The following is a 13,378-nucleotide window of genomic DNA, read 5'->3' on the forward strand; positions in this document are numbered from 1 at the left end:
TAGAGCTCTTCGGTTGCAGTGGCATTGGAAAGAATGGAAGAACCCGGACAAGATTTGGGTTGGGATGGACAACCCTTGCAATGATATGGATATGGACCTATTCTATGCTGCCACCACCATCACCGTTGGTAATGGGAAGAAGACTCCGTTTTGGGAGGCGCCGTGGCTTAATGGTATGAAGCCGATGGACATTTCCCCGTTAATATTCAAAGTATCCTCTAGGATGCATTGGAATGTCAAGCAAGCTTTGCACAATAATGCTTGCATCACCAAGATCCACATGGAAGCGAAGATCTCTTTTGAGCATGTTCATCAATACTTATCTCTTTGGGCTAAGCTAAAAGACGTTGTTTTTCGCGAGGAGGTGATCGATGGATGAGATCTCATGGAACCTCACCAATAATGGGCTATACTACTCCAAATCCTCTTATAAGGCATAATTCTTTGGGGCTATTTTATCCCCCATTAGCTCCTCGGTGTGGAAAATTTGGATTCCGCCTAAGATTAAGTTTTTTGCTTGGCTTCTTTTTTAAAATAGGCTTTGGACTAGTGACCGCTGGGACAAGCGGGGTTGGACTAATTGCGGAAATTGCCCCCTTTGCAATAGAGTCTTCGAGTCGGTGGATCATCTTTTTTGTCGATTGTCGGTATACCATTCGCCTTTGGGGCTCATCAAGTCTTGGCTCGGCCTCCATCTTCTTGATCTTCAAGCTTGGCCAACCATGTCTACGCTCTCTTGGTGGGGTGTGATGACCCAACAAATGGGTATGGTGTCTATCACCCTCCTCGCCTCTTAGGAGATTTGGAACGAAATGAAAGCTAGGGTGTTCAAGGACAAGCACGCTCCGCCGACGGTTCTTCTAGATAGAATTAAGAATGAGGCTAACTTGTGGTCCCTTGCGGGCGCGACATGTTTAAGTTCTTTGATGCCGCGAGAGTAGACTTTTCATTTGTTGGTGCGCTCTTTGCGCTTCTTTTTTGTAAACTCTACCTTAATTAATATAAAATTGGGCAAAGCTTTTGCCCTTCTTTAAAAAAAAATCAAAACAACTCTATTTGTGGATTTTTTTTTTCTTATGAAGCAAATATTTGTCTAGCGTAGATCTCTATCGTTTCTATTCTAGGTGCGCGTCCCTCGAGTGATCTGAGCCATGTTTGCTAAAACTAAACCATGGCTGAATGGTCACGATGAGCATCACACCTGCCCTACAGAAGCTGGCAGCCACACCGGCAGCCCCTCCTGCGGCTATGGCAACACCGGCAGTGGCTCCGCCGCTCCAGCCACCAGACGCCTTTTCACGGTGACCTACAGGTTACAGCCTACAGGTACTTCAAGCTTGTGAAACATAGTCGTGTGATCAATAAAATGCCGTATTCCCTAAAAAAAACATCCTACGACTACCTAACTCCTATGTTACGATCGACCCAGCCAATTTAGTTCCAAGAATAATTCCAGATATCTGCCTTGGATTTACGTGTTCTGTACTGGCTATTTTACTTATCCCGACCTTGTTTACTTCTCTCGTATTTTTCTTTCCAATGGGTATGGGATTGGGGGAGATTTGCTGCGTGGATTTGTATCGGCTTCTATCAGACATACCAAGCGTTCTTGTAACGAGGCGGCACATATCTTGGCTAGGTCGTGTGATTTATCTAGTCAATGTTTTATTTCCTTTTCTGCTCCGGTGTCAATCCGGAAGACTCTTTGTATTGATATTATGTGATCAATAAAGTGCCGTTCTCTGTCAAAAAAAAAACCCTTCCTAAAAATACACTAGTATGTTGGAGAGTTTTTGATTTAGGTAAAAAAATGTGTGGATGGGAGGGGATATCTCGGGATTATTTCGTTCAAAACCGAAGTAAACGGACTAGTGGAGATTTTTCGGGATACGAAATAATCCCCTCTCATGCCCATAAATACACTACCCCATAAATACACTAGAAGTAAACAAGCCTAACTGTATTCTGTATGTTTGCACCAACTGCTGCGATCTTTCATGACAATGCTCGACAACTAAATGCACCACAAGACTTGAGACCAAACCCAAATGCATCTTTCTTGACATACTGCAAGGATAGGATATATAATGGAGGCACAGGAAACACACCGGGGCAGAGATGGATAAGATCAAACACGGGAATAAGAAGCATTTGAAATGCCTTTTTGATCATTTTGATAGAGGGGGATGGATAAAGTGGGCAAAACAGACTCACATTGTCATATTAAATAGACATATCATACACTGGTAATAGTTTGGTAGCTGCTTTTATACATTTCCACAAGATGGGCACAAATTCTACCAACAAGATATGTAACAAGGTAAAATCAACTGCATACCCACGCATTCAGGAAGACAATAGATTCATTATACTAGCCCATATACACACATGATGCAAACATAAGAAGCTGATTTTACCGATAAATAAAAGTTTGGTACTTATAGTCTAGAATTGGTTTGATATATTGCTCATAGGACGATAGCTAATTAAGCTCACCATGCCAGTCTAGTTCTTGTTTTCTGAGGCAGGTGAGAACTCGATAGTAACACTGCATTCAGACATGTCTACATATAATACCACCACCATATAAAATTTGTAGATGGTAAAAGCCCAAACTGATGAAGTCAGGAACTGCTACCATTCTTATGCCAAAAGGATCTGAACGGAGAAAGCCAAGAGGACTCGGATCCTGGAGATTTGCCAGATTGGGAGGCATTTGTGCTAACAGCAGCATCTTGCCAAAACTTGAGAACATAGAGGCTCTCCTCTTCTGTACACCTCTTCAAGAGAACACGAGATGCAAACCCCTTCTCGTTCATCAAATGGCATATACCCAGAGGATCATTATCTTCGAGGGCAATCATGTACAGGCACCCTTTTTCTGATAGCAGCTCACGCACAGCAGGAAGAATCCGGTCGATCACTTGGCGCCCATTCAACCCTCCAGCCCAAGATGCAGCAATGCCCTTGATCCCGATTTCTTCCTCAGGTGTTGGCACATATGGAGGGTTCACGACAACCACGTCAACCATACCAGCCAGACGTTTCTCAAGACCTGACACGATATCGGTGGCAATAACATCTGCATTAATACCATGGGCTTCAAGTGTGGCTTGAGTCGTCTCCACAGCATGTTGGTTGATGTCTGTTGCTAGGTACTGGGTTCCAGTGCCTAATTGCCTGAGCATGATGGCTAGAGATGTGATGACATAACCACTGCCACATCCTACCTCCAGGCACAAACTCGGCTGTAGTGTCAGAAGTTGAGTTTTGTCAGAGAGCAGAGCATCTACGAGGGCAAAGGAATCATCACATGGTTCATAAACTTCCGGATGGCTTGCCACAAGCGGAATCTGGGCAGTGTTCAGTGTCCTTGCAGATGCAGGCTGAAAAAAGTAAGTTGACATAATGTTAACATCAAATAATAGCCCACACTCTCTGAAACAAATACTGGTGACGTATTTCATTTTGATCTATTGAAAGAATGCCCAATCAGTAAAAGAATGAAGAAAATAGAACTTGACACATCACAAAATGGGTAATTTTCTTTTAGAAGTTTATTATGACTGAAAACATAAAAAATGCATTTCTTACAAAGTGGTGCCGAATTTTATTTTATTGCCACAAACTGAAGGGGCACACTGAGACAATTACACCTCATGTTCATCCAATATTAAGAGCTCATGCTTTAAAACTCTTATGGACAATATTTTCCTTGAAGAACATTGCCCCCTGGCAATAAATCCGAACATCCCTCCAATATGGCACAATAAATGCTAATTTTACTAAGGAAATTTCAGTGGCAGGTACAGATTGATAAGTGGAAGCAAGAAAAAAAGGTAAAACATAGGTGACACTACACGAAACAAGTACCTAACTACACTGGGAATAGAAACTTTTGATAGTTCCAGTACAAGTCGTTCCCAATGGGGTTAAGTATCAAGTTCAACAAGGGTTAGTATCATATTCAGAAGCAGTTCCAACCGGACTAGAGTAGGCTATCACAACACGATGAACAATCTAAGGTTGCATTTGTCATCACTGTGATTTTAAGTACTACGAGATCTCCACTTCTGATTACAGCATTTAGCTAACAATTATCTTTTAGACATAACAGCATAGAAGAGTAGCTAGATTTGGTAATATTTCCAAAACTAACTAGATTCCACAGCACAACAGGACAAGTGCAAACTATGTGGGAGGCGCGGTGAGAGCCGGTGACCAAAAATAGCTAGGCAGCTTCATGGCTAGCCACTACTGCCATTTCATACTGCTCTTATTCTATTGAGATGGACTATGGCGCTACGCGGTATTGCACGACGCTGCTGGCTGTTTCCACATTGTCATGCTGCCGTCACACATCCGCAACGGTAGCGTGTACGATCCGCCGGCCAATCAAAAGGTGTGGACTAGCGAGTTGCGAGTCTTGGAAGACAATCCAGGGTATGGTCTTCATCTAGGATTCCTTTTTCTATTTCTATATTATTGAGGGCAAAGGAATCATCACATGGTTCATAAGCCTCCTGATGGCTTGCAACAAGCGGAATCTGGGCAGTGTTTAATGTCCTTGCTGATGCAGGCTGAGAAAAGTAAGTTCCTCTAATGTTAATATCAAATGATAGGACACATTCTCTGAAACAAATACTGCTGATGTATTTTCATTTTGATATACTGAACACATGTTCAGTCAGTAAAAGAATGGAGAAAAATAGAACTTGACACACCACAAAATGGGTAATTTTTTTTCAAGAGTTTAATGACAGGAAAGTTTAAAAATGCATTTTATTGCCATAAAATGAAGAGGCGCATTGTTTACTCTACTATTACACGTCATGTTCATACAATATCAACAGTCCATACTTTGAAACTCTTATGGACAATATTTTCCTTTATTAACATAGCTCCCTTGCAATAATTCCACACATCCCTCCAATATGGCACAATAAATGCTAAATTTACTAAAGAGATTTCAATGACAAGTCCAGATTGATTAGGGGAAGCAAGAAAAACAGTAAAACATATTTGACATTAGACAAATCAAGTCCCTAACTATTCCAATACAACTTGTTCCCAACGGGGTTAAGTATCAAATTCAATCAGGGCAAGTGTCAGATTCAGAGGCAGTTCCAACCAGACTCGAGTAGACTATCACAACACGACGGAATATCTAAGGTTTCAGTTTTCATTATGGTAAATTTAAGTAGTACGAGGCCTAACTATACTACATGAAACAAGTACCTAACAACACTGAGAATAGAAAATTTTGATAGTTCCAGTACAACGTGTTCGCAATGGGGTTAAGTATCAAGTTCAACCAGAGTAAGTGTCATATTCAGAAGCAGTTCCAACAGGACTGGAGTAGGCTATCACAATGCGACGAACTGTGTAAGGTTCTATTTGTCATCACTGTGATTTAAGGTACTACGAGATCCCCACTTCCGAATACAGCATTTATCTAACAATTATCTTCTAGACATAACAGCATAGAAGGCTTGCTAAATTTAGCAATACTCCCAAAACTAACAAGATTCCACAGCATAACACGACGACGGAAAACTAGGTGGGGGATGCGGTGCGGGCTCATGACCAAAAATAGGTCCAAAAAAATCTATCGAGATGGGCTATGGCGTGACGCGGTATGGAGCGACGCTGCTGGGTGTGTTTCCACATTGTGATGCTCCCGTCATACATCCGCAACAATAGCACACACGGCCGGGAAACCAATCAAAAGGCGTGGACTAGTGTCGCGTTGCAAGACTATCTATGGAACGGTCTGTCATCTAGGATTCCCGTTTTCTATTTCCATGTTATCCAATTTCCTTCTAATCACGCAAACGAATCTGATACTGACGACTAGCACACACAGTAGAGCGAGATTCTGAATCCGCATTCAGGTTCACGGGCTAGATCGTTGGGATAATTCCCCACGCCGGATTCAATGTCATCTGACACCCATGCACGGCTACGGGAGGGACGCTGTTCATCGGCCGATCCTAAGGAAAGTAAGCTGAGACGGGAGGGCGGGCGAGAAGAGGTTGACCTTGCCCCTCCTGGGGAGAGTCCTGAGGTCGCAGCTGGTGGAGAGCTCCGCGAGCTTCCCCTCCACGGCCGACACCGCCGCGCTGTCACCCGCCGACATGGACCGACCCGAGCGGCGTGGAAGCTCCCGCGGCAAGATCGCCGGAGCGTGCGCCCCAGATGCTGCGCAAAACACAAGCAGTAAACCGATCAGAAACACATCTAGGTAATAAGCTCTATAAAACAACAAGGGGGGAAAACAGGACTGAACTGAACTTGCCAGGAAGAGGAGTCTCGGTTGGAGGCGCAGTGGGGAGGAAGGGCCGGCGGATCTGAGACTGGAGGGAGGGCGAGAAGCGGCGGCGGCGCTAGTGGAGCAGGGCGGCGGCGCTGGGAGGAGGGATGGGAGTAGCCGTCATGTTGCTTCGGCGTCTGGCCCAGCTAGGCCTCGTGGCAACGAAGGATACTATGCGGCGTGCGTCAAGGAGTAAATGACAAAAAACTACCACAATTGTGGCAGTCGTGACACAGAACTACCAAATGGGAAGCGTTTGTCACATGACTACCAGTTTTAGGGCATGTTCGTGACGAAGAGCACTGATTTTCTAATTTGCGCGTTTTAATCCGGTTTCTAGCAGCTGGGACCCACTGTCAGGTCGTACGTGGCGGAAACAAAAGATTTCTTTCTGCTAAATTTACAGAACACCCCCTACCTGGCTTATTGAAAAGCAATCAAGTTCTAGAGCAGCGAGCTCAATTCGTCCCCGTGCACGACGAGCCCTTGCCGTCGGCCGGCCGGCCAGTGCTACGCCCACGCGCCCTCAACTTCGCCCCTGCCCCCGCCGCGCGTCTTTGAGGACCCGACCGAGACCGCCGGCGACCCCCCGCAGCGGATGACCTGGAGTGCTGCGCCGATCTTGGCCCTTACGCCTGCGTGCAGCAGCTTGCGCCCCGGCTGCTGCGCCCGGCAGCCGCGCCAGCAAAGCAGCGTCCGCGCCACCAACACATAATCAGCACCATTAGCACAAGCAGCAGCGGCCAAGGAGCATGCATACGCGCGCACGCCCAAGCAAGCAGGCAACATCACGCATGATTGCATGAACGCATGTCGCGCGTCGTGGCTGGCCGCAACTCGCCACCGGCGATATCCCCTGCTGCACCTCGCCGTTGTCCGACTTGCGCGTCTCCGGCTGATCCCGTGCCGCGTCCTACCGCCTCCGGCTTCGCGGCCCTCACCCACGCCCGCTGGCTACGCGCTCTCCAACCCGCGCCCGGCAGCGCTCGGGCTCGCAGGCCAAGGAGCATGCCCGCGCTGCGCGTCCGGCCGCGCCGCCACACGCATGTGGTCGCGTCTGTACCCGCTCAGCCTCGCCGGCGGCCCAAGGTTGGTCGTGCCTTCGCCGCCCGGACTCGACGCGCGTGGGCGTCCTCCTGGTGCATCGGCGGCACCCTCCTGGCGCACCGGCAACGGACCTGAGCGGCGGCTGCTGGCGGCACAGGAAGCGGGAGTGCGGGCGAGGCAGTTGGTGCCGTGAGCGAGCAGGACGCGTGGAGCGAGCGTTGACTGTAGATCGTGAGGCGTGCGAGGCGGCGCGGGCGAGGCACGCCGTAGCGTGTGTGGCAGGCAGCGTGGACGGCATACTAGGTACCAGCGGCCTACCAGCCGCCGCCGCCGCTTGCCCTGCTGCCGCCACTGCTGGAGCACGGACAGCGCTGGCCGTCGGAGAGCTCGTGTGCGCTTGCCGGCGATGGGGAGAGCGCTCGTGTGGCCTTGATTGCTTTTTGCGAAAAGGAGATAGGGGGTTTTGTGTAAAATTAGCGAAAAAAAGTCATTTGCTTTTTCCACGTAGGACCTGACAGTGGGTCCCAACTGTTAGAAACTGGATTAAGACTCATAAATTGGAAAATCAGTGCTCTTCGTCACGAACATGCCCCAGAACTGGTAGTCATGTGACAGACGCTACCCATTTGGTAGTTCCGTGTCACGACTGGCACAATTGTGGTAGTTTTTTGTCATTTACTCTGCGTCAAGCGAAGCTGGTTAGGCTTAGCCATTTGTTCCCTGTCGAGTCGGAGTCTCTCGCACCTTTCCCTTCCCTCGTTCGCTGACTCTATCCACTTCGGCAACACCCAAAAATCTCGAGCAGCGTGGTGAAATCCAAAACCCCCACTCCTCCGACCGCCCGCCGCCGCTGCATGCTCCCATGGCGCTCGTCTCCACCACCACCGTCGCCTCGTCGTCCTCCTACCACTGCGACCCGCTCTTCCCGTCCGCCGCCCGGAGCTGGTGCCGCCCCAGGAGCCGCGGCGGCGGCGGCCGCCGCCGCGCCAGGCTCTCCGTACCATCCGCGAGGCTGAGCGCGCCACCATCCGCCTCCGCCTCCACGGGGGAGCGGGACAGGTACTCCTACGAGGTGGACTCCCTGATCGACCGGCTCAGCAACCTGGCCCCGCGGGGCTCCATCGCGAAATGCCTCGAGACGGCGCGGCACCGCCTCACCCTCCAGGACTTCGCCGCCGTGTACCGCGAGTTCTCCCGGCGCGGCGACTGGCAGCGCTCCACGCGCCTCTTCAAGTACATGCAGCGCCAGTCGTGGTGCCGCCCCGACGAGCACATCCACGCCATCGTCATCGGCGTGCTGGGCCGCCAGGGCCCGGCGCTCCTCGACAAGTGCCTCGAGGTCTTCCACGACCTCCCCGCCGACGCCCGCACCGCGCTCTCCTACACCTCCCTCATCGCCGCCTACGCGCGCAACGCGCTCCACGAGGAGGCCCGCGCGCTGCTCGACCAGATGAAGGCCGCCGGGGTCGCCCCCACCGCCGCCACCTACAACACCGTGCTCGCCGCCTGCGCGCGCGCCGCCGACCCGCCCGTGCCCTTCCACGCGCTCCTCGGCCTCTTCGCCGAGATGCGCCACGACGCGTCCCCGGCCGTGCGCCCAGACCTCACCACCTACAACACCCTCCTCGCCGCCGCCGCCGTGCGCGCGCTCAGCGACCAGGCCGAGATGCTGCTGCGCACCATGCTCGAGGCCGGCGTCTCGCCGGACAACACCTCCTACCGGCACATCGTGGCTGCCTTCGCCGGCGCTGGAAACCTCTCCCGTGTCGCCGAGCTGTTCGGCGAAATGGCCGACACGGGGCACACCCCGGACCCTTCCGCGTACCTCGGCCTCATGGAGGCGCACACGCGGATCGGCGCCACGGCAGAAGCGGTGGCGGTGCTGCGGCAGATGCAGGCCGATGGATGCGCGCCCACCGCCGCAACCTACCGTGTCCTGCTCGACCAGTATGGAAAACAGGGGCGGTTCGATGGCGTGCGCGAGCTCTTCCGGGAGATGAGGACCGCCGTGCCTCCAGACACGGCAACCTACAATGTGCTCTTCAACGTGTTCGGGGACGGCGGATTCTTCAAGGAGGTGGTGGAGCTCTTCCACGATATGCTTCGTACCGGCATAGAACCGGACATGGAGACCTGCGAAGGTGTCTTGGCTGCGTGTGGCCAGGGTGGTCTCCACGAGGATGCCAGAGAAGTTCTTGAGTATATATCAAAAGAAGGAATGGTGCCTACTGCAAAGGCCTACACTGGCCTAATTGAGGCGCTCGGTCATGCAGCCAAGTATGAGGTCAGTCTACAAACCAAACACCGCTGTATCATACTATGACTGCCCTTTTGTGATGCAAATGCTACATTTCATTGATTCTCTATTTTGGTATTCAGGAGGCCTACGTTGCATTCAACATGATGACTGAAATCGGTAGCTTGCCAACGATAGAGACCTATAATTCTCTTGCAAATGTGTTTGCCAAGGGTGGGCTTTTCCAGGAGGCAGAGGCCGTCTTTTCTCGGATGACCAACAGCGCTGGCATTCAGAAAAACAAAGATTCATTTGATGCCCTCATCGAAGCGTACTGCCAGGGTGCACAGTTAGATGACGCTGTGAAGGCATACATGGAGATGCGCAAGTCCAGGTTTAACCCAGATGAACGCTCCCTTGAGGGGGTACTCGATGCCTACTGCATAGCGGGGGTTATAGATGAGAGCAAAGAGCAGTTTGAGGAGATCAGATCTGACATGACTGTGCCTAGCATTATTGCTTACTGCATGATGCTGTCACTATATGCTAGGAACGACAGGTAACTGTCAATCACAACTATACACCTTTATGGTCTTCCAAATTTGTGTGCTCCTCTTGAAGATTGCTCATTGTTCTAGTGCAAATGCTGAAATGACAAATTGTACCAATCATGTTTTACCTTTTTTTTCTTCTAAAATCAGACTAGCTGTCTAAGCATAGGTTAAAAGATATACAAACTTTAGATCTTCAGTTAAATAAAGCATAATGCTGGCCATCAACTCGCCGCCTCTAAACAAGCAGACTAGCTCGCTGGGCAATATGGAAAGTAATTTCACAAACTTTGGACCTTCTGTTAGATTTGATAATCTTCGTTTACGATAGCTAAACAGAGTTTAAACTAGCAATGGGAACATAAACATCAATTCTGATCGTGAATCGGCTACCTCCAAACAGCTGTATGTTTCTCCTTTGTTCTTTCAGTTAATAACATATGTCATTTGTATGTAATTCTGTACTGGGATATTTGTTGCTTCAGTATTTACAGTCTTTGTCACTAGATGCTAAGAACTACAAGTATTGGTCAAACACAACTATAAGCTTTTATAGTCCATAAAACTTCTGCATTCCTCTTGATGACTGCTCTTGTTCAAATGGAAGCGCTGACATGAAAAATTGTACCAATCATGTTTTGCAATTTTTCTAATCAGACACCTAGTTTGTCACTTTTTAAAAAGATATACAACATTTGGATCTTCCGTTACATAATTCACAAAGTTGACCATCAACTCATTGGCCTCTAAACAAGCAGGCTGCTCACTGGACAATAGGAAAATGAGATTTACAAACTTCGGACCTTCAGTTAGATTTATTCCAATTGTCTTCTTCTAAGATGGCTAATCAATGTTTGAACTAGCAATAAGAACACGACTCACGAAATTGACCATCTACCAGTTGCCTCAAAATAACCATCTGTTGCTCGTCTGTTTTTTTTTCAGTTAATATGATTTGGCATATGTATGTAATTCTGCACTAGGGTATTTGCAGCTTGGGTTTTGCAGTCCTACTTTCTTTTTCAGAAGTAGTATAATCACTTAATGTCTTGGTTTAACTTCTAGAAATCACATGTTTTAACTATGGTCATGCCCTTGAGTTTCCAGAATGACATGGGCTGGGGTTCGTGTTGGTTTTCCTTTTGTCTGTTACTTCTTGTATTTATCTTAAAATCATTTGTGCCCATTGAACTAGGTATGACTTGCATTACAGGCAACATTGACATAACACATATTTAGAAGTAAAATGATTTGATCCAAGCATACTTGTGTTAATTGGAACTTGGAAGTGACCTGAGATTTATCTTCTCTTTTGCAAATTATGATTTCTTTTGTTTTGAAAATGCAACTTATAATTTCTGAAATCCTTCTTCTTTGATAGAATTGCTCTGTACTCAATTTCTCAATTTGTGTTTTCAGGTGGGCTGATGCTTATGATCTGCTGGAAGAAATGAAATCAAATCGTGATAGTAATACACATCAAGTGATTGCCTCTATGATAAAAGGGGAGTACGATGATAGCTCCAATTGGCAAATGGTCGAATACGTCCTCGACAGCAGTAACTTGGAAGGATGTGACTACAGTTTACGATTTTTTAATGCTCTCCTTGATGTGCTTTGGTGGTTCGGACAAAAGGCTCGGGCTGAAAGAGTTCTAGAACATGCGATAAATTATGGACTCTTCCCTGAATTATCCCGTGATACTAAGCTGATCTGGTCTCTTGATGTACATAGGTAATATTATTTCCTATCTGCATTTTTGCATTAACTTGATCCAGTTTATATTTGTCGGTCTTTACTAAGTTCCTTTACATTTCAGGATGTCGGTTGGTGGAGCATTGGTGGCTGTGTCAGTATGGCTCAATAAACTTCATACCAGACTAAAAGCAGAGAAAGATCTTCCCCAACTGGCCTCTGTTGTTGTATTGTAAGCTTTCAGCCTAAACCTGAAAATATTCCTTTCTGTTATCTTGTTAGGTTGCAATATTATGGTACTTCGTATCTTTATCCTTTAGTTGCACTTGAATTGGTTTATTTTGATATATGTGCTCACAAAAATGAAGTTGATCTTAAGCTGCTGTAACCATGCTTTTTTTCTTCATAGAATGGGAAATGCTCCTGCATTTTCCTTGGATTTTATAAGCTGCTGCAATGCAGTGTTAGTTCTACCTGAATGCAGGGCTCTAGAAGGATTCAAAGCCAGATATTGGGAGGAAAATAATAAAGCATACACTTATATCCACAATTTTAAGCTGCTGTAGTAGACTATGTCATTTAAATTCCTTATAGATAATCATGCGCATAATTAAAATTTTCATTATTCACAGAAAATAATTAACTTTCATGTAACACCAATTTTCTCTTGTTCTACTTTGACCTGACAGTTTTATGACTGCCAGGAGAGGGAAAATGGAGAAAAGCACGGTCACAAGAGGACTGCCGATCGCAAAAGTCGTGTACTCCTTTATCAACGATACACTGTCATCATCCTTCCATTACCCAAAATGGAACAAGGGGCGGATCATATGCCTGAAGTCCCAGCTGAAAAAGGTGCAAGCAGCCATAGATTCCTCAAACGGAGTGGCCACCCCAGGTTTTGTCCAGATGACGGACTCCCGCTTGCCGTCTCCTGGCTCGAAAATATACACTCGGGAGGCCCAAGCCGAGAACGGCTCGGCCCATGCCGCAGCCGAGTCATTGGTGGAAGAAAAGGAGTCGGAACTCCTTGCACTGTGAGCTCTCAGGGTTTTGCAGATATGGTATTATCTGGCTGAACAAGGGAAGTTGAGGCGCAGGAATAGCAGTTTTGGGGTTTGGGCATTCAGAGAACGTCCGTGCCATGCATTTGCAGTGCCTCGCTTGCTTCAACCATACGCGGTCGATGCGGCTGCAAATCTTACGAATCTTGTCTGGAACAGCCGTACGTGCATGCAAGAACTCCTGAAGCCTTGGACAGTGCTGGACTACAGGTGCATCGCAGGTTTTTAGCTCAATGTAGGTAGGATCAGATTCAGATCACGCACTTGTTGTTTAGTGATAGTTGCTCTGTATGCCACTCGCGCTTTTATACGGCATGATTCTCCTTTGAACAATGCAAACCTGTAAAACATGGCGGCCTCGCCTTCCTGACGAGCTCCAGCCAAACATATCAGTTGCTGGTGCGTTCTGGCGCAGGTAAAGTTAAGAGTTTTGCAGAACTGCATGATACTTGATACATGTGCTGTGTGTACG

At 47.9% G+C, this 13,378-nt stretch overlaps 2 protein-coding genes across 3 annotated transcripts; one reads left to right on the top strand and one right to left on the bottom strand.

Annotated features, from left to right (window-relative positions):
* Positions 1–2,392: 2,392 nt before the first annotated feature.
* LOC124680658 (methyltransferase N6AMT1) lies at positions 2,393–6,173 on the bottom strand. Its single transcript, XM_047215722.1, has 2 exons — positions 6,041–6,173; positions 2,393–3,386 (listed from the first exon to the last, which is right to left on the bottom strand). Exons 1-2 carry the CDS (start codon positions 6,137–6,139, stop codon positions 2,625–2,627), a joined length of 861 nt encoding a protein of 286 aa, XP_047071678.1. The 5' UTR covers positions 6,140–6,173; the 3' UTR covers positions 2,393–2,624.
* Positions 6,174–8,105: 1,932 nt separating this feature from the next.
* On the top strand, positions 8,106–13,349 carry LOC124680657 (pentatricopeptide repeat-containing protein At1g74850, chloroplastic). Of its 2 annotated transcripts, none has more exons than XM_047215719.1 (5): positions 8,106–9,644; positions 9,740–10,155; positions 11,567–11,881; positions 11,967–12,074; positions 12,532–13,349. In XM_047215719.1, the coding sequence occupies exons 1-5, from the start codon at positions 8,223–8,225 to the stop codon at positions 12,881–12,883; spliced, it is 2,613 nt and encodes an 870-aa protein (XP_047071675.1). In that variant the 5' UTR covers positions 8,106–8,222; the 3' UTR covers positions 12,884–13,349. The 2 variants fall into 2 exon arrangements, with proteins under 2 accessions (XP_047071675.1, XP_047071676.1); XM_047215720.1 differs by having other exon boundaries at positions 8,116–9,644; positions 12,547–13,349.
* Positions 13,350–13,378: the final 29 nt, after the last annotated feature.

Source organism: Lolium rigidum, unplaced genomic scaffold, assembly GCF_022539505.1.
Source record: "Lolium rigidum isolate FL_2022 unplaced genomic scaffold, APGP_CSIRO_Lrig_0.1 contig_24242_1, whole genome shotgun sequence".
Classification (NCBI taxonomy): Eukaryota; Viridiplantae; Streptophyta; class Magnoliopsida; order Poales; family Poaceae; genus Lolium; species Lolium rigidum.

Excerpts from the sequence above, each read along its gene's own strand:
- LOC124680657 (XM_047215719.1), top strand. The coding sequence starts at position 8,223 with ATGGCGCTCGTCTCCACCACCACCGTCGCCTCGTCGTCCTCCTACCAC. Across the intron at positions 10,156-11,566 it reads CTATATGCTAGGAACGACAG|GTGGGCTGATGCTTATGATC; the intron begins GTAACTGTCAAT and ends TTGTGTTTTCAG. Across the intron at positions 12,075-12,531 it reads CTGGCCTCTGTTGTTGTATT|TTTTATGACTGCCAGGAGAG; the intron begins GTAAGCTTTCAG and ends TTGACCTGACAG.
- LOC124680658 (XM_047215722.1), bottom strand. The coding sequence starts at position 6,139 with ATGTCGGCGGGTGACAGCGCGGCGGTGTCGGCCGTGGAGGGGAAGCTC. Across the intron at positions 3,387-6,040 it reads CTCTCCCCAGGAGGGGCAAG|CCTGCATCTGCAAGGACACT; the intron begins GTCAACCTCTTC and ends TACTTTTTTCAG.